At 59.5% G+C, this 22,515-nt stretch overlaps 1 protein-coding gene across 7 annotated transcripts in view; it reads right to left on the minus strand.

Annotated features, from left to right (window-relative positions):
* Positions 1–22,515, minus strand: part of HDAC7 (histone deacetylase 7) — a 35,776-nt gene that overhangs the window by 9,090 nt on the left and 4,171 nt on the right. Inside the window, exons 1-16 of one of the 7 annotated variants that reach the window (XM_027106050.1) lie at positions 19,072–19,716; positions 16,074–18,236; positions 10,330–10,380; positions 6,743–7,156; positions 6,337–6,448; positions 5,641–5,756; positions 5,286–5,411; positions 4,814–4,905; positions 4,538–4,633; positions 4,221–4,401; positions 3,857–4,053; positions 3,519–3,692; positions 2,135–2,354; positions 734–867; positions 468–588; positions 222–271 (exon numbers count right to left, since the gene is read on the minus strand). In XM_027106050.1, coding sequence (XP_026961851.1) covers positions 222–271; positions 468–588; positions 734–867; positions 2,135–2,354; positions 3,519–3,692; positions 3,857–4,053; positions 4,221–4,401; positions 4,538–4,633; positions 4,814–4,905; positions 5,286–5,411; positions 5,641–5,756; positions 6,337–6,448; positions 6,743–7,156; positions 10,330–10,380; positions 16,074–16,125 — 2,136 coding nt within the window. In that variant the 5' untranslated portion in view covers positions 16,126–18,236; positions 19,072–19,716. Of the gene's footprint in view, positions 1–221; positions 272–467; positions 589–733; positions 868–2,134; positions 2,355–3,518; positions 3,693–3,856; positions 4,054–4,220; positions 4,402–4,537; positions 4,634–4,813; positions 4,906–5,285; positions 5,412–5,640; positions 5,757–6,336; positions 6,449–6,742; positions 7,157–10,329; positions 10,381–16,073; positions 19,717–22,515 lie in introns of those variants that run through there. The other 6 variants (XM_027106054.1, XM_027106053.1, XM_027106049.1 and 3 more) reach the window with 6 other exon arrangements.

Genomic DNA, 22,515 nt, shown 5'->3' on the forward strand with positions numbered 1-22,515 from the left:
ACCAAATGCCTTGCAAGTGTGAGGGATGGGACTCCACACTCAGGAAGACATGCCCGCCACAGGGAGCTTCCAGCCGGCACAGGGGCACTATGGGAGAGCCCCTGGCCCACGGGCCCAGCACAACCACAAGAACAAGCAGGCAGGGGCTGGGCCTGGGAGAACGGAAGGGAGGAGGTCTGAGAGCCCGTGGCCACGCGCGCTCGAGACCTCGGCACACTTACCCCAACGCCACCGCAGGGCAGCATCACGAACATCCGCTGTGCCAGGAGCCCTGTGGGGAGAGGTCCAGGTGTGTGAGCCGCATCTGCTCTGCCTCCGGCCGGGAGCAGGGAAGCTCTGAGAAGAGGGCCAGGCGGGGTGGGCAGGGAGGGGTGGAGGTGGGCAGCAGAGGGACTAAAGCACAGGGGATGCTCAGGCTGGGTGAGCCAGGGGGGGTCTGGGGGCCCCAGGCGCCATCGGTCCCCTACCTGCCAGCTTCCCATTGTCCAGTTTGAGGCGGCTGAGCGGGTTGGTGCCGTAGAGGAGCACGTGCCGCTCCGAGTGCACTGACTGCAGCTCCTCCAGGGAGGCCTTCCGGCCCCGTAGAGACTGAGGAAGGACCCATAGAGCTCCTGAGCCCCTGCTCGGCCCCTTCCCTGCCACTTCCCTGCCACAGGCTCCAGGGCCTCCCAGCCCCTTCCCTTCTGTGACCCTCAGCTCCTCCGATCCCACAGCCCCCACGCTGCCCCCTTACCTCACACTGGCTCCGGAGCCCCCGCTCCAGCAGCCGGGACCAGATGCTCTGGATGCGGCCCGCGTGCTCCGGGTGCCGGCTGTTGTCTCCGCAGGAGCACTGGTGCTTCAGCATTACTGAGTCATAGACCAGCCCTGCGGGGAGCAGGGGTCAGGGCCAGGGCCCCGGGGAGTCCCCACCCCCAGCCCCACCATGGAGCCAGGCCGGGCACGCCCTCCACACCCCCGCACAGCCCCACATGCCCCATCCTGCCCCTCGGAGCCCGTACGCACACCCCCAGCTGCTTACCCAGGCAGCCTTGGGCACCTCACCCACACATCACACAGCCCCGGCCAGCACAACCGCCACCCGCCACCCGCTGCCTTCCCGACTCACTGACCCCCCACGTGGCCCAGGGACAATGACCATGACCTCAAGAGCTCAGAGCCTAACACAGGGAGGCCTGATGCCAGGGGCTCGCACTGCATGTCAGGACCCAAATAGGCACCCCCGAGCTGGGAGCTGGGAGTCCACAGTGGGCCACGTGACAGGACAGATGCAGTTTTGGGGAAGTGACTGTTTCAGCCTGACCAGCAGGACGCCCAGAGGAGGGCCCTGCACGCTGCCAGTGGGAGGGTCACTTTCAGAACATCTCAGGACATTAGGCTCTTCAGAACGCTCACAGCATTTGACCCGGGGATGCCACTCCTTGACAGTGACCCTCGGGAAACAATCCCAGGGATAAGGGGAGATTTATAGAAATTTACAAGGAAATTCAAACGAGCAAAAGTGAGTAACCACCTAACTGCTCAACCCATAGGAAATCTTTAAACAAAAATACTGTGATGACATACTACAAGATCTCATTTTTAAAGTTTAATTATATCACAAGGTGTTCATGATGTGCAGAGTGAAGGAAGCAGGATACAAAACGTAGCCACAAAATGTACCGTATGTGAGATTTATAGATGCGGCTAAAACAAAGACTGGCTTGAAATACGGCAGCATTTACAAGGGGTTGCCTCTGGGTGGCGGGATACCAGCTGGTGATTTTTGTTCCATTCTTAGGCTTTTCTGTATTCTTCAAAATTTCTAAAATGCTCGAGTTATTTTCACAAGCAGAGCAACAATAATAAATATCGTTTTTGAAGGCCCGGACTAGTCGTCAGGAGACCTGAATTCTTAGCTTGGCCTGACTGCCAGCTTGCTGTCCCCTTCGATTTCCTGAGCCTGGGTCTCCTCAGTTGTAAAATGAGAACCACCAGTTGCTCCACGGGACGCTGGGGGGATCTCATAAGACTAAGAAAGTGTTCTGTGGCCTCGAGAAATGTCCTGAGTGAACCATGACACAGACATGGTCCTCTGCCCCGAGGCTCCGTGTGCACCCAGCCACTTCCTCCTGCCCTCCAATCCGGGCCTTACCTGTGGTGAAGGGCAGGGTCCGGGCAGGGGTCTCTGAGCTGGGCAGGACACGGGCCTGGCTGGTGGGCTCTGGGGTTGGCAGGGAGGCAGGCGCGGCTGGGGAAGACTGAGCCCTGGACAGAGGCCGGTGACCACCCTGGGCCAGGGGAGGCAGCACGGAGTCCCCAGTGGCTCCCCGGGGGAGCCGCCCAGCCAGTCGCTGCTGCTCCCAGAGGTACACCTGAGGGACACAGGGGTCTCAGTCTCCAGGTTCTCAGTACCCTGCTCCATCCACCTCTGCCCACAGCCTTGGAAACCTCCAGGCAGGCCCCTTTTCTGCAGAAGCCTCTGGCCCTGCCTCCCAGCTGGGCTCTGGCCTTTGAGTCACTGAGCTCCCTGCCCCCACCAACCCCCCGAAAGGTCTGCACCCCAGACTGACCACCCTATTCCACCAGAGCTCCCTGGGCCCTCGAGACTCCAAGGTGAGAACCTAGGTGAGGGGCCTCAGGCTGGCTCTGACCAGGATCTCCTTGTCTCCAAGGACTGCCAACCACCCAAGAACACAGGGACCTGAGTGAGCCTACACATGTGTGGCCTGCTACCACGTGTTACGGGCTGAGTTGTGTCCCCTCCCACCTCATATTTAGGATGGAAATCCTAACCCCCAGTCCCTCAGAATGCGACCTGATTTGGAGACAGGGTCTTTACAGAGGTACTCAAGTTAAAAATGAGATCATTAGGGCCAGCTCCAACATGACTCTGGTCCTTATGAAAAGGGGAAATTGGGACACCGACGTGGACAAGAAGAAAGACGATGTGCAGACCCAGGGAGAAGGCGGCCGTCTACAAGCCAAGGAGAGAGGCCTGGGACGGCTCCTTCCCTCACAGCCCTCAGAGGGCACAACCCTGCCAACACCTTGATTTCAGACCTCTAGCCTCCAGAAGTGTGGGAAAATAAGCCCTGTTGTTTAAGCCACCCAATTTGCAGCACTTGTTACAACAGCTCCAGCAAACCAATACCCCACGGCTTGACTTGCACAGTTGAAGGGCTGAGCCCATCTCTGCCACACCTCCTGCCCTAGCACCTTCCTGGAAACAGTACAAGCGCTCACAGGGGAGAAGTCCTAGGGCAGGAATGTGTGGGGCTCTGTGAAAGGCCAGTCTCGCTGCTGGACGAGGGACACGGCTTCACCCTGAGATGGGAAGGCCGCTGGAGGGTGCGGCACGTGTGTGTGTGCGTGTGTCTGTCTGTCTGTCTGTAACTTGCTGTGGAATTGGCAGAGGAACTGTGGGTCCCAGAGCTGTCCCCTGCGCTGATATTCCATCTCCCTCCCTTCCATCTTTACCAGGCCCCAGAGTCTCCTGACTCTGCCTTCCACCGAGAGGCACCTGGGCACTACCATACCTGCTGGTGCTGCTGGAGAGGAACAGGGCCTCGGGCCTCATGCTGCCCATGGCTGGCCTCCCTGTGCTCCAGGCCGTCATCCCCCAGCGGCCCCACGCCCCCGCCATCTGTCTCGAGGTCCTCCGCCGAGGGTATCTGCTGCAGTCGGGGCTTCTCACTCGGCTTGGCTGGCCTCTGGGGAAGGGAGATGCTAGCTGAGAAACACGCTGGGCCCCCAGGAGCCACACGTCCCCCTTCCGACCCTCCAGATCTCTGCCCCTCCTAAGCCTCCCTTCTTTCAGCCCCCAGGGTCCCAGTTTAGCAACCCCTCACCACCTCCCCTACCCAGTTCCACTCACCTTGATCAGCTGGACATGAGGTTTGAGCCGCTCCAGGCGGGGCTGCAGGGGGCCCAGCAGTGGGGGGGCAGTGGCGCTTGGGGGCAGGGGCTCTGAGCGGGTCCGGCTCAGCGGCCGGTGGAGGCCTGACCCGGAGGGCCGCTCGGTGGTCAGTAAGGACTGGGCAAAGTGGAAGGGCAGGGGCCCAAGCCCGGGCACTGGAAAGAACGGGGTGGGGGGCATAAGGTGGGAACCACAGGGAGGAGCAGAAGGAAGCAAGGGTGGGGCGGGGAGGGGGCGAGCCAGGAGGAAGGGACCCTGCCCACGCTTGGCCTTCAGCGGGGTGCAGGGATCCAGCCCCTCTCCTGTAGAAGCTGGGACTCACCAGTCAGCAGGGGGGCGTGAGAGACCGAAGGATCCAGGAGGAGAATGGGCTGCAGGCGAGAGGGCAGGGGGCCTCCAGCCTCGGGCTCCAGGCCATGGGGCAGGAAGAGGGGAGCATGGGGACTCGCCAGGACTGGTGCCCGAGGGCCCAGAGTCGCATGGGTCCTGCGGTCACCATCAGCCTGGAGGAGAGGTGGGGAGCATCACAGGGGAGAAGATCCCAGCAGGGAGACGGTGAAGGCCATCAGGTGGGGTGTAGGAGAAGGAAGAGAGAGATCTCGGGCGCTTGGGGTGGGGGAGGGCGCCTCAGCCACTCACCCTGGCAGGGGCGGGCAGCCCCAGCGTGATTGTGGGCAGCAAGGCGAACGGAGCCAGAGAGGTCTCCTGCAGCCGCAGCCGCTGGCCCAAGAGCGCCTGCCATGGGAGCAGGGCAGGGGTCACCGGTCCCAGACCTCCACCCCGGGCACGCCTTCCCCAGAACCCCCAGGAGGCTCCGGCGGGGGCTGCCCAGACCCTGCGGCCCCAGCCTGGTCGGGCCGCCTGCAGAGAGGAGCCTCAGAACTGCCCCGGAGAGCCCAGCCGGCAAGGCCTTACCTCGGAGCCCAGAACCGGGTTGGGGCCGTGCTCGCTGTCATTGGGGGAGCTGCACCCTGACGCCGGCGTGCTGCTACTACTGGGGGAGGAGTCTGAGGGTTGGGGAGAGGGGGACACGCAGTCAGGGGCCAGGAGGCGGGGCCAGGAGGCGGGGCCGGGAACAAGCCCCTTCCCCAGTGGGCGGGCTCTGCTTCCTGCTTTCTTCCCAGCAGGGCGGGCAGAAGGGAGGCCGCCACCAGTCTCCAGTGCGTTTGGACACTTATTTGTTTAGCGTGCCCCTTCTTCTGGTCAGGCGGCAGCTTAGCCAACAGAGCAAGGGTCGGGGGGTTCAGCCCCAACTTGCGCCCTGGCGAGTGTGTAGGACACCCCCCGACAGATACCCATGGCAGCCCTGAGGCGGGCATCCCTTGTCTGGGTGGGGCCTGACCCAAAGGGACCGGGCCTGCCACCCGCCCACCGCGCCGGGCCTCACCGCCGAGGGTCTCTGCCGGCCGCCGCCGGAGGCTGGGCGGGGCGCTCTCCTTCCGCAGCAGCGGGTTCTTCCTCCGCTCCAGGGACTTTTTGGGCTTGTAGCGCAGCTTCAGGTTGGGCTCAGAGACTGTGGGAACACCGGCGTTACTAGGCCCACACCCCCCCACACCCCCCCCAGCCCTGTCTCTGGCCTACGCCCTCCCTCCCAGTCCTCTCTGAGAGAGGCCAGAGGAGGCAGTGCCAGAGAGAAAGCCACCGGGTGCAGACTGTCCCCCGCCCAGCCAGGCCCCCCTCCCTGACCCTCATCCAAGGTCCTTCCTTTCCCCTGGAGGTCCCTGCCGGCCTGTCCCACGCACCTGTCTTACGCAGAGGGAAGTGTTCTGGGGGGTCGCTGGGCAGGCTGGGTACAGGAGGCAGGAAGCTGCTGAGCATGGAACGGGCAGCTCCTTCCGTCTCCAAGGGCTCAAGAGTTCTGTGGGGTGAGTGCCAAGGCTGCTTCAGAGGGGCAGGCATGCCCAGAGGCCTGACAGCCATCTCATTCCACCCTTTGGGACCTGCTAAGGAAGGCAGCAGCCCGCAGGGTCAGGAAGTGCCTCGCCGGCAGGAAATACCGGCCATCTCCAGGTGGCAGCATTGGGCCACCCATCCTACCTGCAGCCCACTGGTGATGCCGCCCTCGGACCTAGGCATGGGAGCCAGGGTCCGGGGCTTGGATAAGGGCCAGACACAATGGGAGGGTCCTGTTCTAGGAATCAGGATGTTTTTGTGATTACAGGAAGATATAAAGAGAAAAGAAAGCTAGCGTGGTGTGTGTGTGAGAGTGTGTGCGACAGGCGGGGGAGGAGCGATAATTAAAGGACAAGAGAGCAGGTATCAGTTGGGAGAGGGGTTCGGGGGAGGCCTTAGAATTAGAAGTGAGGGGTGAGGGTCAGGTGATGGGCAGCTAGGAGGAAGAGGGGGCGAGTGTACGAGTGTACGTGTGCTCACAGGTTGACATCCAGGGAGGAGGGGCGCGGCAGGGACACGAGGGGGCAGGTGGGAGAGGAAGTTACCTGTAGGGAACGCTGGGGCTATTGGGATGGACCGTCCTCTCTAAGGCTGCCTGCTGTTTCTTCAGAATCACCTCTGCCAGCTTCTGCTTGACCACACTGCTGGCTACGGCACCTGCAGGGGCAGAAATCATCAGTGGGCTGGGGGTGGGTGGACTGGTGGCCTCCCTGGAACATTCTCTGCCCGTTGCCCTGACCACGCCCCCAGGACGAGGCATCCCAGGGACCCCTCAGGCAAGAGCCAAGCCTGAGGCCCCACCTCTTCCGTGAAGCCTACGGGTCCGCCTTCACCCCCACCCACATTCGCCGGCAGCGCCCAGCAAGCAGAGGGGGACCCAGGCCGGCACTCCCCCGTCCCGTGCCCACGAAGGAGGCCGTGGACACCGGCTGGGGAGGCCTCCATGCTTACTGCGCTTGCTCTTGTCCTTATTGAGAAGCTGCCGCAGCTCCTGCTCCTGCTGCCCCACCTGCAACTCGGGCAACGGCGTGTCCATTGAGAGCTGTGGGGAGGGCCGGCCGCCCAGGGAGGGGCGAGGAGTTGGAGACGGAGGCGAGGGTCTGGGGAGGCTGAAGGGAGGGAGGGGTGCCGGGTCTGAGCTCGAGGCCGCTGCGTGCGTGGGGAGCTCTATCTTTACCCTCATGGTCTCCGCCGAGCGCTGGGTCTGCAGGCCAGCCAGGAAGAGGTGGTGGTGCAGGCGCTGGGGGTGCTGCAGGGCCAGCAGCGTGGGCTCCGGCGGGGGCTCCACCGGGGGCCGCTGGCCCACCCGCAGGTCCATGGGCTGGGGCTGAGGGCCTGGCGTGTCTGCGCAGGGCCTGGGGCAGCCTGAGCACACAGAGAGGGCAGGGTCGGCCGGAAGGCTCTGCAGGTGCACGGTTACCTCATCAGCCTCCTTCAGATTCACTTGACGATGGTAACACACCCTCCGGGGACCTCTTCCGCACTGCACCCTCCCCACAGTCCCGCACGGTAGTTATTTTCAAGCCTGTTTCACCCATGAGAAAGGAGATCATATAGCTACACAGTCTATCGCTGGTGCCGTGTGGATCGAGCTTTCTGACTCCAAGCACAGAGTTTTCCACGAAATACGCTGCCTCTCCAGGCCAGGATTGGGGGCTGAGGGCCCTTTAGTGATACATTCTGGGCCCTGGCCTCTCCTTCCCTTCTTCCCACCCTGGAAGGAGGATTGGGCCCAGCTGCCCTCTGATGAGCTGCGCTCGGACACGGCGATCAGACAGGCAGTCCCCTTTGTTCAGCCTCCAACCCCAAAGGGCATCCCAGGCCCTCTCAGTTGCCATCCTCCCTACTCTATCCTAGGCCACAGGATAAAGGGGAGGTGCCTCAAAGCCACAGCCAGCCCTGGCCTGCGCCCTGGGCCTGCACAGCCCACATGCCCGTGGAGCCTGCGCCCAGGTACCCTCACGCCAGCTCTGGGCCTCGGCAGCCTCAGCTGCCTCTTCTCGAGTGTCCCCTGCACCCATGCCAGGAGCACCCTGCCAAGGCTGTGGATGCAGGGGCTATTTATAACCAGCCACCAGACCAGGTCCTGCACCAGCACCGCCTGCTGGGCCAGGCTGGGCTCAGCAGCCAGAGACACTCTGAGGTGCTCAGAGGTGGACAGTTATCCTGGAGAAGGGGAAGCAGGTGGGGCTGGGAGCAGGTGCCCTCAGACAGGGCACACAAGCGGGGAAGCCTTTCCGGAGAGGCCTCCTTCAGCTCATCCAACGCTGGGCCTCCCCGACGGGGGCAGCCACAGGCCGTCCTCTGGGCCTGAGCCGGGAGGACTGGAAGGACTGGAAGGACTGAGGAGGACTGTGGCAAAGACCAGCTGGGGAGTCAGGAAATGCGGCATCTGGGCCCAACTCAACCATTATCTTAACATCCACAGCACACGTGCACAATCGCTGCAAACCCTTCTACCTCATCACCCCTGTAGGCCCTGGGGGGTAGTTATTACTATTCCCACGTGAGGAAACTGAGGCGCAGGTGAAGGGACCTGGCCAAGGCCACCCAGCTCGGGGCACAGTGAGCTCGGGCTCCGTCCTGCTGAGGCCAGTGCTCCGTCTCCGTCTTCCCATTGACTTCCAGGAAGTCACCTCCCCTGCCCCACCCGCAGAGGGGTCTCTCACTGGGCAAAGGCAGAGGGGCTTGCAGTAGGTGGTCACTAAGCGGTGTCTGTTCTCACATTCTCTGACCGTGAGATGGACACAAGAGAGGAGCAGAGGAGGGAGATGCCCTCACGACTCTCTGGATGTCAAGAGACCGGAGCAGGTGTCTGGGCACCCGATATGGCCAAAAGCAGGCAATGCACTGCTTTGATGTTCCCACCTCTTGTTCATGTGTCCACCCAGGGACCCCAAATTCTCATTCTGGTTCCATCTGGGCCTCTGATGCCACTGCACTCCCGCCCCAGGAAAGGTCTCAGTCTTCCCACGTCAGGTGTCCTGGCTTTCCGGGGTGACTCCCCTGGTGATGCAAGGGGGCCCTCAGGGCACCCAGGGCAGGCCACCCAGACTTCAGCCATACAGACTGGGAGCGGCCCCCTCCCTCTCTCCCAGCAGTGCCTTGGCCTCCAAAGCAGAAGGCTGCTGGGAACATGGGAGGGGCTCTGCCTGCAGCCCTGGCAACGCCTCTCAGGGTGACTCAGCATTTGGGGGTCTCCACGGTCTGATGCTAAGCCGGCTTCTGTCAGCTTTGCCTCCCACATCTGCACACGGACCCTCCGCCTCAGCTGTCTGCTCCCGTCCAGTCACAGCCCACATACCTCTGAGCTTTAGCTCACAACGTCCCCCTGCTGGTGCCGTCCTCCTCCTTCGAGTCTACTTTTCCAGATCCTACCCTGACTTCCAAGCCCAGCTGGAGTCTTCCCTCTTTCCTGGACCCAGCCCAGTGCCCTGCTGGGTCAAGCCCTCTTCTGGATTTCCATCACACTGGCTGCTCTGTGCCCTGAAAGCACCGCCCAGGCAGGTACCAAATCTGAATTAAGCTCCAAGGGCAGGGACTTGGTTTTGCCTACTGCTCACTATCCCATCACCTAGAACAGTACCTAGCAAGCGACAGGCACCCAATAAATACTGTTTGATTCGATGAATAAATCTCTATATCCTCGGTGCCCTGGAACAGAGGTGGGGTTCATTAATGTTTCTTTTTCCAATTTCTGTCTTTAAATTTTTAGAAAATTACACCACTAGAAGAACTAAATAACAGTAGGTGGTGAACTTACTGTTTCTTGAATGGATGGACAAACTCCTTAATCAGCTGCCCCCTCCTTTGGAACTGGTCACATATCGCATTCGACTATTATTTCCCTTTTTACTTGTATATCTTGTCTCCCCACCTGCCTGTAAGCTTTTGATGGCTAGGACTGAATCAAAGAGGATAGCAGCCTTCCTTTCTCCCTGCCGTAGTTTGGGTGTCAGGTGTGCACCTTGCACCCAACAGGCCCTCGTCCGGTCCAGCCCCCGCCCCCGCCCCATGGGCACGTCCTAAACCCTCCTCGCCCAGCACGGCCTAACAGCAGCGGGGGCAAGGAATGGTGAGAGACCCACGGAGAGGGGTCCTCTCCCTCCCGCCCGAGAGCACGAGGTATCTTCCCACCCCGCAGGGCTGGTGTGAGGACTGCAGAGCCTACAAATGAGAACGCGCCGCCTTGCCCAGAGCCCCCGAGGCAGGGGTCCGAGCATAAGTATTAGCTTCCTACTTGCCTTCCTGTTTCACTGCACCAGCATGGACAAGGAGAGCATCCTGCCTTTCCTTTTCCTGTTGTGCTTCCCAGCTCTGGGGCCAACCTGGATCCAGAGTTGCCTCTCTTATCCCCCCTCTTACCCCTTCCCCACAAAACCCCAACTTCGCCCCCTCCCCCAGAACCCCAACCTCCCAACTCTCTGGCCAATCAGCCAGCCACCGTTCTGAACCACCCCTGAGCTCCTCGCCCCGCTTCTGTCCTTTCCAGTGCATCTTCCACTCCCCACCACACTCTCCCTCAGGCCCACTCTTACCTGTGCCAGGGGGACTGGGGCAGTGGGCACCCGGGCTCACCTGGGTCCCATCTGTAGAGAGAAGAGAGATGGAGTGAGGCGGCTGCCGGGAGGGGCAGGGGAGGAGGAAGAGAGAGGGCCAAGCCAGGCAGGCCGCCTGCTGGTCCAGGAGGCCCCACTCCAGCCCAAGGGCACCTCCACCAGAAGCTAAGGGAAAAGACAAGACCCCACCCCATTCCTTTCCTCGGACTCCCGTGCCGCCTGAGAGCGATCCCCAGTTCCATCTTCCTCATCTGATCTTTCAAGCGGCTCAGGTATCTTGCTCCGCCAGAGCTCAGTCCACAGCAAGAAACTCAGGAGGCCCTGGTTTACGCAACGGTGCCCTCAGCCCTCCCTGATGTGCTCAGATACAATCTTCCTTGGGCAGCCAAACCAGGCTCCCCTAGCCCGAAGGGGGAGAAGAGGGCTGGGAGGTGAGGTGGGAGAGCACGGCTGCTAAGACTGCACTAAGGATGCCAGGAGGGAGACGGGGAGAAAGGGAGAGCAGGCCTGGAAGGGGAACTGGGGCCCCCTCTGAGGCTTCCACAGTGTGGGAGGGACCAGGTCGTGGCCTGGAGGTCAAGTCAGATCTGGTGGGAGCTGTGAAGTGGCAGGTCTGGAATGCATAGCTCGAGGGCCCCACGGTAGGAACCCCTTTCCTCCTCCTGCCCCATCCTGGGTCCTGCAGCCTCTGTGCCCCCCGAGAAGAGAACCACTCAGCCTTTTTCGTGGATGACCTCAAAAAGAAGTCTTTCCTTCTGGAAATGGTCACCTCTCCCAGGCTCCTAGGCTCAGCCCAGGGCCCTCCATTCCGTTCAGAACCCATGGAACCCCACGGTAGGGCCGGTGCTGTCGGCAGCCGAGAGGTCCGGGGATCTCAGGGACTGGCTGGGGGGCGGGGAAAGACAGAGCTGAGTCCTGAGGCCACCTTTCCCTCCTGCTGTCCCAGCTCAGGGCCAAGGGGATGGAACCTGGAGCCTGGAGGCCTCCTGGAGGCGGATGTGGTAGAAGCCCTCCTCGGGCAGAAGGGGCATCTTCTGAAGGACAACTGATGGGCGCTGCACTACTGCCTAAGGGGCAGCCCCAGTCCTCTTCCAGAAGCTGGAAAAGGAGAATTCCCTGCAGGCGGGAGCCTCTGGGGGAGGCGGCAACTCTGGGCACAGAGAGACTCCCACCAACTGCCCTCAGACACTAGTGGCCTGCGCTTCGGATGACGACATTTGGTAGGGAAATGCTGCTCCACCTGTTCAAATGCCGCCCGTTCTTTGAAGTCCAGCACGAGGCCATCTCCTCATGAGGCTCACCCTGACCACAGCCCCCTTACCATCCACAGCACCCACTCTGTGCCCACCACCTCGACACTCCATTCATCCAGGTCTCTGCGGTGTCACGGCTAAGCCATGCCCATCTGCTCCTAACACCTTGCTGGGCACCTGGCATGCTCTGTTAGGAACTGGCGACTTGAACACAATGACACTCCCCTGGCCCCCTGCCTAGCACACGGCATGCGTATTTCTCAGGGTTTGTGAGAGGCAGCCTCCCCTCCCCAGGATGTGGTAGCCCCCTACCCTGGACTCTCTTAGGACCTCCCCTTTCTTCTGCGGGACCTGGTCCTCCAAGAGAGGTTTCTGAACTGGACTTCCGGGTGCAGTCCCGGAGACTGTGTCTGGCCTGGAGTCCTTGGCCTCCAGTCCCTACCTCCTGGGAATTCTCCCCTAGCTCCCTCGGTCCCTGCCTGAGGGCTGGCCAGCAACACTCACGCGTGGGAGCACAGCCAGCTTCTCTGTGCCCAGCTCCCCTGGTAACCATGGGTTCCGGACACCGTGCACCCTGTGGCCCTGAACTCTGTCATGTTTGTTACGGGGCCCAAAAGGGATGTTCTGTGATGATGATCTATGATGATATAAACTCTGTTCAGAAAAGCTGTGTGTGTGTGTGTGTGTGTGTGTGTGTGTGTGTGTGTGTGTGTTGCCCACGGGGCAGCTTCTAAAAGCAATGCCTCGAAAAAGTTCTGCTTCTCCTCCAACCCCCTAGGTTTGTACTGAGAGCCTTTGGATTCAGAAGAGCCCAGAGCAACAGAGATAAGATCTGGGGGACAGCTCTCCTGTGTACCAGAGAGAGGAGAGTATCTAAAGGCACCCAGTCAGTGGCTGCATCCCAGGCTTGGGGATGAATCTGGGGACCCCTTTTCTCATCAGCCCCTCTCAGAGCGCTGTTACCATTAATTTGGGGTCAGACTGAAATAAAATCAGGAGTGAATGGACCCGAGGGACAGAAAACACTGCGTAGGGCTGGACCCTTCTCCACACAGCTCCGGACCTGGGTGGAGAGCTCTCATTTCTGGAATCCTGGCCACCCCCCTATTTCTACCTTCTTTGGAAGCAACTCTGGTCAGGCTGAAGAGGCGGTTTACCTCGTGCTGCGGTTCCTATCAAGTCACCTTCCCCAACCAGACACCTGATCTTACCCAGAAATCCCACCCGAATGGGTCCACCCCGGCCCTCAGCAACCTCCAGGGCAGACACAAATGCCACTCTTCTGTCCCCTAAGCACCAGCTGGCCTCCCACTCCTCCCTTGTTGCCCCAGGCCCTCACCTGCCCAGCAGATGCGACTGGAAACCCGAGCCTGGCCTGACCGCCTGCTCTCCCGGTGCTGCCAGCCCTGCATCAGGGGAGGGCTTCCCCAGGAGCAACGCCACCCACAAGCCCCCTCCTGACGCCTCTGATGTCTTTGTCGAGGCTGTGTCCCCCTCCCTGGTCTCCTGAGGAGCTGAAAAAGGAGAAGCAGGCAGACCCAGGCCCTGCAGGCAGAGGAAAATAGGCAGGAGCAAGAGACCAAGCCCTGGGTCCAGGGCGGACTCCCTCCACCACCCCACTGCCCTCCTCAGCTCGGGTCTGCTTCCCCTGATATGGGCAGACGAAGTTTGACTTCGCGGGGGGCTGGCAAAGAAGACAAAGCTGGGGGTGAAATGGCTTCAGGAAGGTCCAAGAATAAATAAACAGAAGAGAGAACATCATGGTTGCCTGACTCTCTGACTCTGAGTGAGGACTGTGCAGTGTACATTAGGACCTGATGGGGCTTTAGAGATTGTGCGGGTCAACACTCTCACTTCCCAGAGAGGAAAAGAAAGAGGGCAAGGGGCTATGTCATGGTCACCCAGCAGGTCAGTGGTACAGCCAGGCCAGACCAGACCAGTGCAGGGGGAAACCCAAGAAGTGGATCCCAAAAGCAGGTACTAAGTACCTTTGTGTGAGGTCACTGGTCCAGGTCTTTTTTTTTTTTTTTGTGCGGTACACAGGCCTTTCACTGTTGTGGCCTCTCCCGTTGCGGAGCACAGGCTCCGGACGCGCAGGCTCAGCGGCCATGGCTCACGGGCCCAGCCGCTCCGCGGCATGTGGGATCTTCCCGGACCGGGGCACGAACCCGTGTCCCCTGCATCGGCAGGCGGACTCTCAACCACTGCGCCACCAGGGAATCCCTGGTCCAGGTCTTGAAGGGATGGAAAAGTGAATAAAACCTGGCTCTCACTTTAAGGAGTTTAAGGTACAGCCCACAGGTGTTGTTTTTTTAATTGAAAAGTACACTACTTGCAGACACGACAGTAATTCAAAGAGCCCCTGAAAGCATGAAACCAGAAGTTTCTCACTCATCCAACTCCCTAGACCTTCCCTAGACTCAACCCCTTTAACAGTTTCTTGTGTTCCCCTTCCAGAAATTCTCTGCTGGTTATTAATTCTATTGCTCAGTATCTTGGCACCAAGCTGCTTATTACTCAGATCTATCCAGAGCCCAGTGGGCTGCACGCTGGCTGGAAACTCCTGCCCCATGAAGTGACAGAAGCGAGGGTCCACAGAACAGAGGACATTGGCTTTGAGGTCAGATGGACCTGGGTTCAAACTCTGACTCCCTCAGTGACCGGCAGGGAGAGCCAGGGACACGTCGCAGCCTGGGCAAGCCTTGGCTATGCCTCTGAAATAAGAGGATAAAGAATATGGACGGGGAAGAGGCCGTGTGAGATGAGCAGTGCTGTGTGTGAAGCAGGGAGCACATGGCGGGTGCTCCCACAGTGGTCGGGATTCACACTGCTTGCTCCCAGGCTAGTCTGCAGCCTCCCTCTGGCACAAGCATTTCGGTGTCTGATACCACCTGTGTCCTCCCCTCGTCTGCCACAGTCCACTGTCTCCCAGATGTAGTCCCGGTCCCATCTCTTATCCCGACTCTCCCAACCACAGGCTCTTCTCTTTCTCCGCCCTCTGAACTTTTGTAAACTAACACTTTACTATGTGCCGGGAGTTGTTCTAGGTGGCCTACGTTTGCTAATTCGCCTAACCCTCATGACAAACCTATGAGGTGGTTACTGTTTTTATCCCCATTATATAGACTAGTCAACTGAGGCCCAGCAGTATTAAATAACTTGTCTGAAGGCACAGAACATGGGAGTGGCTGAGCTGGGACTCGAGCCAGGCAACTGGGCTCCAGAATCCATGTTCTCAAGCAATGCTCTCCACTGCTGCTCCCCAGCACTTCCACTGCCACAGGCCAGCGGGTGGACAGCAAATGCAGGACCCGGCAGGGCACAGGGAAAGATCCAAAAATCCCATAGCCCCCCAGAGACCCGAACCAGCGGCCAACTCCAGCCCTGCTGCAGGTTAGAGGGCAGAAGCTGCCTGTTCCACCTTTGGGCCCCCGTGAAGACAAGCCCCCCCAAATCACTTATAGATAGCAACTGTTGACTCTGCAGATTCTAAGAAATGATTTCGTACTGTACGTGGGGACAGGAGCCGGCGACCTTGGAAGAGCACCGGATTCATCTTCCAGGCGGTCGGGTGCCCTGCCCTGTCCCTTCTTTAGTTGCTCCCGAGTCCCTCTGAGGCTTTCTCAAAGCGCGCTCCGCTGGGAGGGCGGGCGGGGCGGGCAGAGGCTCGGCTCCCAGGTGAGCGGCCTGGGATGTGGACCTGCCCAGACAAAGGCCTCCAGTCAGGCCGAGGCAGGGGGCCGCCGCTCTGCAGGCTCAGCAGCTGTGCGCCAGGCGGGAGGCTGGACGTGAGGGCCGCAAGGCCGGCCCTCCGCCTCCGCAGCCAGCATGGCCCTTTCCCCGCGCCTGGGGCCCTGGGGCAGCTATTTTTAGCTCTTGACACCTGGGTATTTTGCAGCCGCAGGATGTCCGGTTTGGAGTCTCTTTCTGGGAATCCCACATGGGGCAGTTGTAAACAGCCCCACGCAGCGGCAGCGGCGGCCCGAGCTGGGAGCCGGCACCCCCCTTTCTGCTGTTTGAGATGAATCAAACAGGAAGCAGACGTAACCATGGCAGCGGCAGCTTGCGCTCCCTGGGGGTGGGAAAGCGTCCTCCCTGGCTCCTTGTCCCTGCCCCAAGTCCATTCCATTTTGTGGCCTCTCCTCACAGATGGCAGGGGGAGCTGGGCTGGCAGTTCCTGGGACTGGCGCTCCCTGGAGAGCCTCCCTGCCCTCTGGCAAAGAAAACCAGAAGTCCCTCCAAGCCCGGCCCGCCCCCGCTCCCGGGGCCTCTCGGACCACCACTCAGCCTTCCCTGGCTGCCCTCTGTGAAGGTGGGAAAGGGAGGGCAGAGCCACTTGCTCAGGGGCCCAGGGTGTGCAACACCCCTGAGCAGGCAGGTTCCTCCAGTCCCACGCCCAGACCCCTGGTCCAGCCTGCCCTAGGGTTTCCCAGGTCCCGAAAGGCCTCAAAAACCCCAGTTCCCACTTACCCTCACTCCCCTGTTCCCGGAGCACCAATCCCTGAAACAGGAAGTTCAGCATGATGTCTAACCACCATCTTTCCTATCATAAGCAAAACAGCCCGAGCAGTCAAGATGGGGCCCCCATCTGTAACACGGGGAGAAGAGTCGAGTTTCTATCAGCTTCTGCCTTTGTCTCTCCCCCTCCCCCACCCCCTGGTGCCCCACTTAGACCAGCTGCTCCCTCTTAGCCGCCCGCCAGCCCCAGCCAGTCTTTCTCAAGGGCCAGCGCTTGCCCCAACAGGAAGCACAGTCACCGCCCCGGGGCTGTCTCGGAACCGCTCCTTTCTCCCCTCTGAGGTCTCCTGTGCATGCCCTCGCCCTCACTGATCCCTCAGCAGCTTCTGGAGACCCTGCTTCCCTGTGCACCCCACCTCTGCCTCCCGCCGGTTCTGCCTCTCCCAGATGTGCCTTCCTGGCTCCCCTCACCTGTGCCACCCACGAGGCCACTCAGCCCACTCCCGAGACTGCCAGGGAAAAGCTTAAGCTATGATATTAATGTCCATCATTATTATTTTATTATTAGCAGTAACTAGTAATATTAGTATGATCAACAACCACGTGCTGAATGCTTACTGGGTGCTGGTTACTGTGCTGAGTGTCTGACTTGTACTATCTCCTTTGGTCCTCACAACCACCCCATGAGGTCGATACTGCTACCATCCTCACGTTACAAAGGAAGGAAACTGAGGCTCAGAGAGGTTAAGAAACTTGCCGAGGTCACACAGGTGGTAAGTGGGGCTTCTGGGACTCCAGAACCTAAGCTATAATCACTACACTGGTGTTTACAACTAGTCCCACCCACCAAGGTGAGGTAAGGCCACCAAGGGGTCACACAGGACATAGTGCGGTCCCAACATCTGAAGGCCTGGGCGTGACTCACATGTTCTCACAGTGCCGGTACTCCATCCAGCAAACAACAACAAAAATAAAAACTGAATCATCTCTGCCCATGTCCCTCACATGCTTCTTCATGTCCAGGAGGCACTCCGCGACCCCATCCTCACTTCCTTTTTCATCTTACGACCCCATCCTCACTCCCTTTTTCATCTTACGTTTTCCCTGCTTTTTAAATGTACATATTACCATTTTATCATTTCCTGTAAGCTGCCCCCAGCAGGGTATAACTAAACAAGCAAACCCCCAGGTGCCAGGGAGCATCACTGCTGTGTGAAAGCCCTCTGGAAACTGTCAAGCCCTGTCTAAAATGCACGTTGCGTAACCAGAGCAAGACCCCCACCCCCATCCCCCAGCGGCTACTTGGGAGTGAACCGAATCCCCCAGGGAGGGGATGGGTGCGCGCTTTCTCTCTCTCTCTCTCTTTTTCTCTCTCCCTCTCTTGCCCAGGCCTCACACACCCGGGCAGGCCACGGGCAAGGATGGAGGTGCCCACAAGTGCAAAAGGGAGCACCCATCTTCAGGGCAGGCTCCCGGGAACTAGGAACAACACCAAACAGCCATCAGCACCCTTGGACCTGGGGCAGGGAGAGAGGCCACAGCGAGACCCCGGCCTGCTCCATGGCCTGGGGCATCACGGATATGAGTCCGTGAATAGCAACAAGCTATGAATGCTGGCACTCACAGGGATGCCACATTAATATTCATGACAGTGAATACCAGATCCCCATCCCCGTGATGCCCCAGAATCCCACTCATTTTGCCTGTTATTTTTGGAAGATGGCAGAACTCTGTCGGGCAGATTCTCCAGGTGACACGATTCCCTTTTGTGGCCAGGGCTGCCCTTGAGACTCACTCAGCTGGGGTTTTTCCAGACCACAGATCCAGCCAGGGTGCTTAACACAGCTTTCAGGGAATTCAAAAGCCAGATGCACAGTCCTGGGTACAGATTTGGACAAACCAGCTGTGAAGGACAATTTCTAGCCAACTGCGAATGCGATGAGATGAAAATTTACTGCACTGGAAGGTGGAGATCACTGACTGAAAAGAATGGCATACGTGGTATGGTCTCGTTTTGGTAAGAAGCACCGTGTATAAAGGCATGTCAGGAGATGGGAAGGTGTACACTGAGGTACCCTGGCAGTGATCTCCCACTGCTGGGATTGGGATGTTTCTTATTCTTTCATTTTTGCTCCTCTGTGTTGTCTGATTGCCTACGATGCACAGGAACTGCCTCTGGAATAATAAAACAGAACTGATGTGTGTATGTGCACCCACACGATATCAAGACGGCACTGCCAACGGGCGGCAAAGTCAGGATGCGACCTCTGGTTCCCGTGAGAACTGGGACGTAGGGCTTTCACTGATTCCACGTATTATATTCTTGGACCCCATATCCTCTGGAGTTCCGCATTATCTACAGCTCAGCATCCTCCGCTTCTCCCGAATCACACAGAGGGCCTAGCACAGGCCTGGGCACAAAGTCAGGACTGACTTAATGGATGCCTGTAGGCTGAATAATGATCATTTCCTGAAAGAAATGCCTGCTGCCTCTTCCAGGGCCACTGTGCTGGGAATACAGACTGCTGACATCACTGACCTTCTCATCCCTCCTCTGCCTCACGCTCCTCTTAAAAGCTGCCAAGGAGGGGGCTAAAAGAAAGGTCACCCCAACAGATGCTGGCAAGGTACTTACTCCACAGCAGGGCCATCAGGGCCAGTCCCATCCCAGACCCTCCCCGGGGCCAGCTGGCAGCGAGGCCCTCAGGTTCCCCCGCATCCTGCCTCACTGGGAGAGGCCAGGGGTGGGGGAGTGAAAGAGAGAAGGGGTCCACCCTGCGACTTCTGGCTATAGACTCCTGCCGTTCCAGGCCCTTATGGGTGGAGGAATCTGGAACAGTGAATTTGGCCTGGTTTTTCCTGTGAACTGGGGCCGAGCCCAGTTTCTGTTCTTCATGTCTTTAACATTCCCTATCCCTGACCTTCAAAAATATGAACAATAACATCAATAACAGTGATAATATTCTGTGTGTACTGACTTCATACCAGACACGGTGCTAACCTTACTTACTTTAATCTTGAGAACAACTCCAGGAGCTTGAAACTATGATTATTTTCATATTACAGAGATGGAGAAACTGAGGCACAGAGAGCCATGCGCCCAAGGTTACACTCAGTGGTTTGCAGGAGAAACGGGGACACTGCCACATTCCTCCCTCTGTGTCCTCACTCGGAAGGCCCTTCTGCCAAGCTCTGCAATGGGCACAGGAGAGTCGAGGGTGACCGTTCACATCTGTAGGGTGCATTAGAATCCACCGGGAGTTAACACGCGCATGTGAGCAAATCCCCACACGAAAGACCAGGAAATCAAGTCTCAGAGCCCGTGGCAGCCTCGCACGAGGTCCCAGAGCCATTCAGCTGGGATTCAAACCCAGGTCTTTGGTATGAGAACGGCAAGCTTCTTCCCCTCTATCACACAATCTCCTTGGCCCAACTCTCAAGATGGCTCTGAAGGCCTGGAAGGGAGATGCACAGCCTCTAGCACCCCGGAGATGAAGCCTGCGCCCAGCCCCTCGCCCGGTGGGGGTGGGGTGCTGTGCCAGCACCTCATCAGCGACTCCACCGACTCCACCGTGACTCACTCCTGGGACCCAGGGGAAACACAGCCCTGAGCTGCGGGCAAACACGGCCTGCCGCCTGCCCCGCCTCCAGCTCCCCGCCTCCACATTTGCTAACCGAAACCCGGCTGTTGCTATTTTTAACCCTCCAGCTCCCCCTGGCCTGGGGCTCCCCCCTTCACCCCACCCCCACCCCCTGCCCCAACCGGGTGCTACCAGCCCGTCATTCTGAGAGCAGTTCCACAACCTGAACGCCCAGGAGGGCGCAGCGGATGCCCGTGCAGGTTTGTGGGGCGAGCAAAACAAGACAGTTACGGCCCGTCGCCGAATTCCCCCACCCCGACGCTTTCCGAACCTGTGGCTCCCCGCCTGCCCCGCTTCTCCCTGTCATCCTGGCAGCGGGGGAGGGAGGAATGGGACTTCCAGGGCTGGGGGGGGGGGGGGGGGGGGCCGCTGCAGGAGCCAGAGCTGGCCTCCTCGGGGCGCAAGAGAGCTGAGCTGGACTCCCGAAGAGAGATGGGGTCCCCCTCATTCCCTCCAGGGCACCAGGCTCGCCCTGAAAGCCCAGGGTCTCTGCCCACCAGGGTTTCCAATCCCTGCAGGCAACATGGGGAAAAAAGGAAGTGGCTGGTGAAGGGGTGGGGACGGAGAGTTTAGCCCAGGGCCCTCCTCATGGGATGTCCCCTCCCCATCCTGGGCAGAAGGCCTGGGAGACACAGGAGTCCAGGGGGTGACTGCACCCAGCAGCCTAAAGGAGGCCAGGGTTGAAAGACTCCAGGCAGCGGGTTGGAGGGTGGGAGGCCAGACGGGGCCTCTTCTCTCACGTGAGGGCCCCTCTGATATTCAGCTCTCTGAGCAAAGGGCCCGACCATCCTGCAGCCGCCAGCTCTGGGGCCCCAAAGAGCTACCACGAGAAGAGCCTGGAGGTGAGAGGGTCTCAAGGCTGCTTGCTGATGTGAAAGTGAACCTCCTGAGACGGGGGTGAAGAGGTGGGGCTGCCGGGGGACCAGGGGGGGCACTGCCTTCTAGCTGTCATCTGCTGCCCCCACCCAACACCTCCCAAGCCCCCCGCTCAGAGGCTCACCCAGTTTGAGGAGCAGATTCCAAGGGCCCAGGAGCAGCTCTGGAGCGCCCAGCCAAAGATCTCCTCTGCTCCCTCTCTCCTGCCCCGGCCCCCGGCTCGGCCAGCCTCGGCCCTCCCTTTGCCCTGTCCTCGCTGGCCCCTGCCCCAGCCCTTCTTTCTGGTGTGTCCTCTCTTCCAGGGCCCAGCTCCTCTCTAAGCCTTGACCCCCCCACCCCACCCCCGGTGATTCCTGAGCCAGGTAAATAAATCCCAGTGGCCACAGAGGCAGCCAGGCTAGACCAAGAGAGGAGGGACTTGGCACTGGAGTTGTAGGGTGGGGAGATGGGAGGAAGGGAACGAGGTGGGAGGAAGGGAACGAGGTGGGAGGAAGGTGAGGCAGGAGGGTCAGGAATGGGCTGGCACTTGAGAGAGGCTGCCGCCTTCCCAACCCCTGACATGTCGACAGGGCCCTGGACTCGGCCCCACGACGGGGAAGAGGCTGCTCCCCCAGGCGCCGAAGCAGGCTGGGTCCAGCCCTGTCCAGCTCTCCCTCCTCCTCGCCCCTTCTGCCAGCCTCTGGGGATGGCTCGAGCAGCCGAGACCCTGCTGTTCCCTGCCAGGCAAAAGGCTAGAGATTGCGCTCCAGTCCCCTGCCAGCACTCAGCCCAGGTCTCTCACCTGGACCCAGGCGGTTGCCAAGAATGGCTCAGAAGCTCTGAGGGCTCACTTCTAGTCTGGGGGGGTGAGAGCAGGCATCGATGTCACTTCTCAAGCAGGCCTCCCCTGGCCGCCCTGTCTAAGTTAGTGCCACCTTGTTATTCTCTATCGCTGCACCTGGTTCATTTCCTTCTTAGGGTTTAGCGCAATGGGTAACTAGGTGTATATACTCATTTCTTTACTTGCCTACTTGTCTTACTGTCTCCTCCACTAGAGTGGAAGTTCCCTGAGGGCAGATGCCCTGCCTCTGTGTTCACTGTGTATCTGTGCCTGGGACCTGGCACCCAGCAAGGCTCAGTAAGCATCCAGTGAGTAACTAAACAGCTGAATGCCTGGCTCAGTAAAGGGGGCCTTCTGGTTGCCAACCTCACTTTTAGGACTGACGAGCAACAGTTCCAGGATTTCCCCAGGGAGGAGGAAGCAGGATATAACAGGAAGAGCAAGGTCGGGAAGCCCGGGACCCCAGGGAAAAGGTCAAGGCCCAGTAAGCATCCGCACCAGTCCCATGTGGTCCACGGCATCACGCTGAGTGTGGACGTGTACACCGCAGGGGACGCGTGGGTGGGTCCTGGATTGGTCTTGAAAGGCTTGAATTTTGTCCTGGTTCTTCCTCTTAATATCCCTGTGTCCTTGGACAAACCACATACCTTCTGTGGGTCGCAGTTTCCTCAAAAGAAAATATGAAGAGATTGGCAGTCCTCAAACACGGCTTTGCACCGGCTCACTGAAGCGCATGTCAAACTCCAGATTCCTAGGCCCAACCCCTGCGGACTCTGAGTCTACCTGAAATGGGGCCTGAAGATCTTTATTTTTAATACATTCCCAGGTGACCCTAAAGCAAATGCTCTGGGAACCGGCATTTGAGGAGGGACGAAAATGCTTTCCAGCAGATACCTGGACTTCCATTAAAAAAGCCACTCCTGGGCTCCCCTGGTGGCGCAGCGGTTGAGAGTCCGCCTGCCGATGCAGGGGACGCGGGTTCGTGCCCCGGTCCGGGAAGATCCCACATGCCGCGGAGCGGCTGGGCCCGTGAGCCATGGCCGCTGAGCCTGCGCATCCGGAGCCTGTGCTCCGCAACGGGAGAGGCCACGGCAGTGAGAGGCCCGCGTACCGCAAA

This window comes from Aethalodelphis obliquidens, unplaced genomic scaffold (assembly GCF_003676395.1).
Source record: "Aethalodelphis obliquidens isolate GAN/ISIS:26980383/991018 unplaced genomic scaffold, ASM367639v1 scaffold8, whole genome shotgun sequence".
In the NCBI taxonomy this organism is placed as follows: domain Eukaryota; kingdom Metazoa; phylum Chordata; class Mammalia; order Artiodactyla; family Delphinidae; genus Aethalodelphis; species Aethalodelphis obliquidens.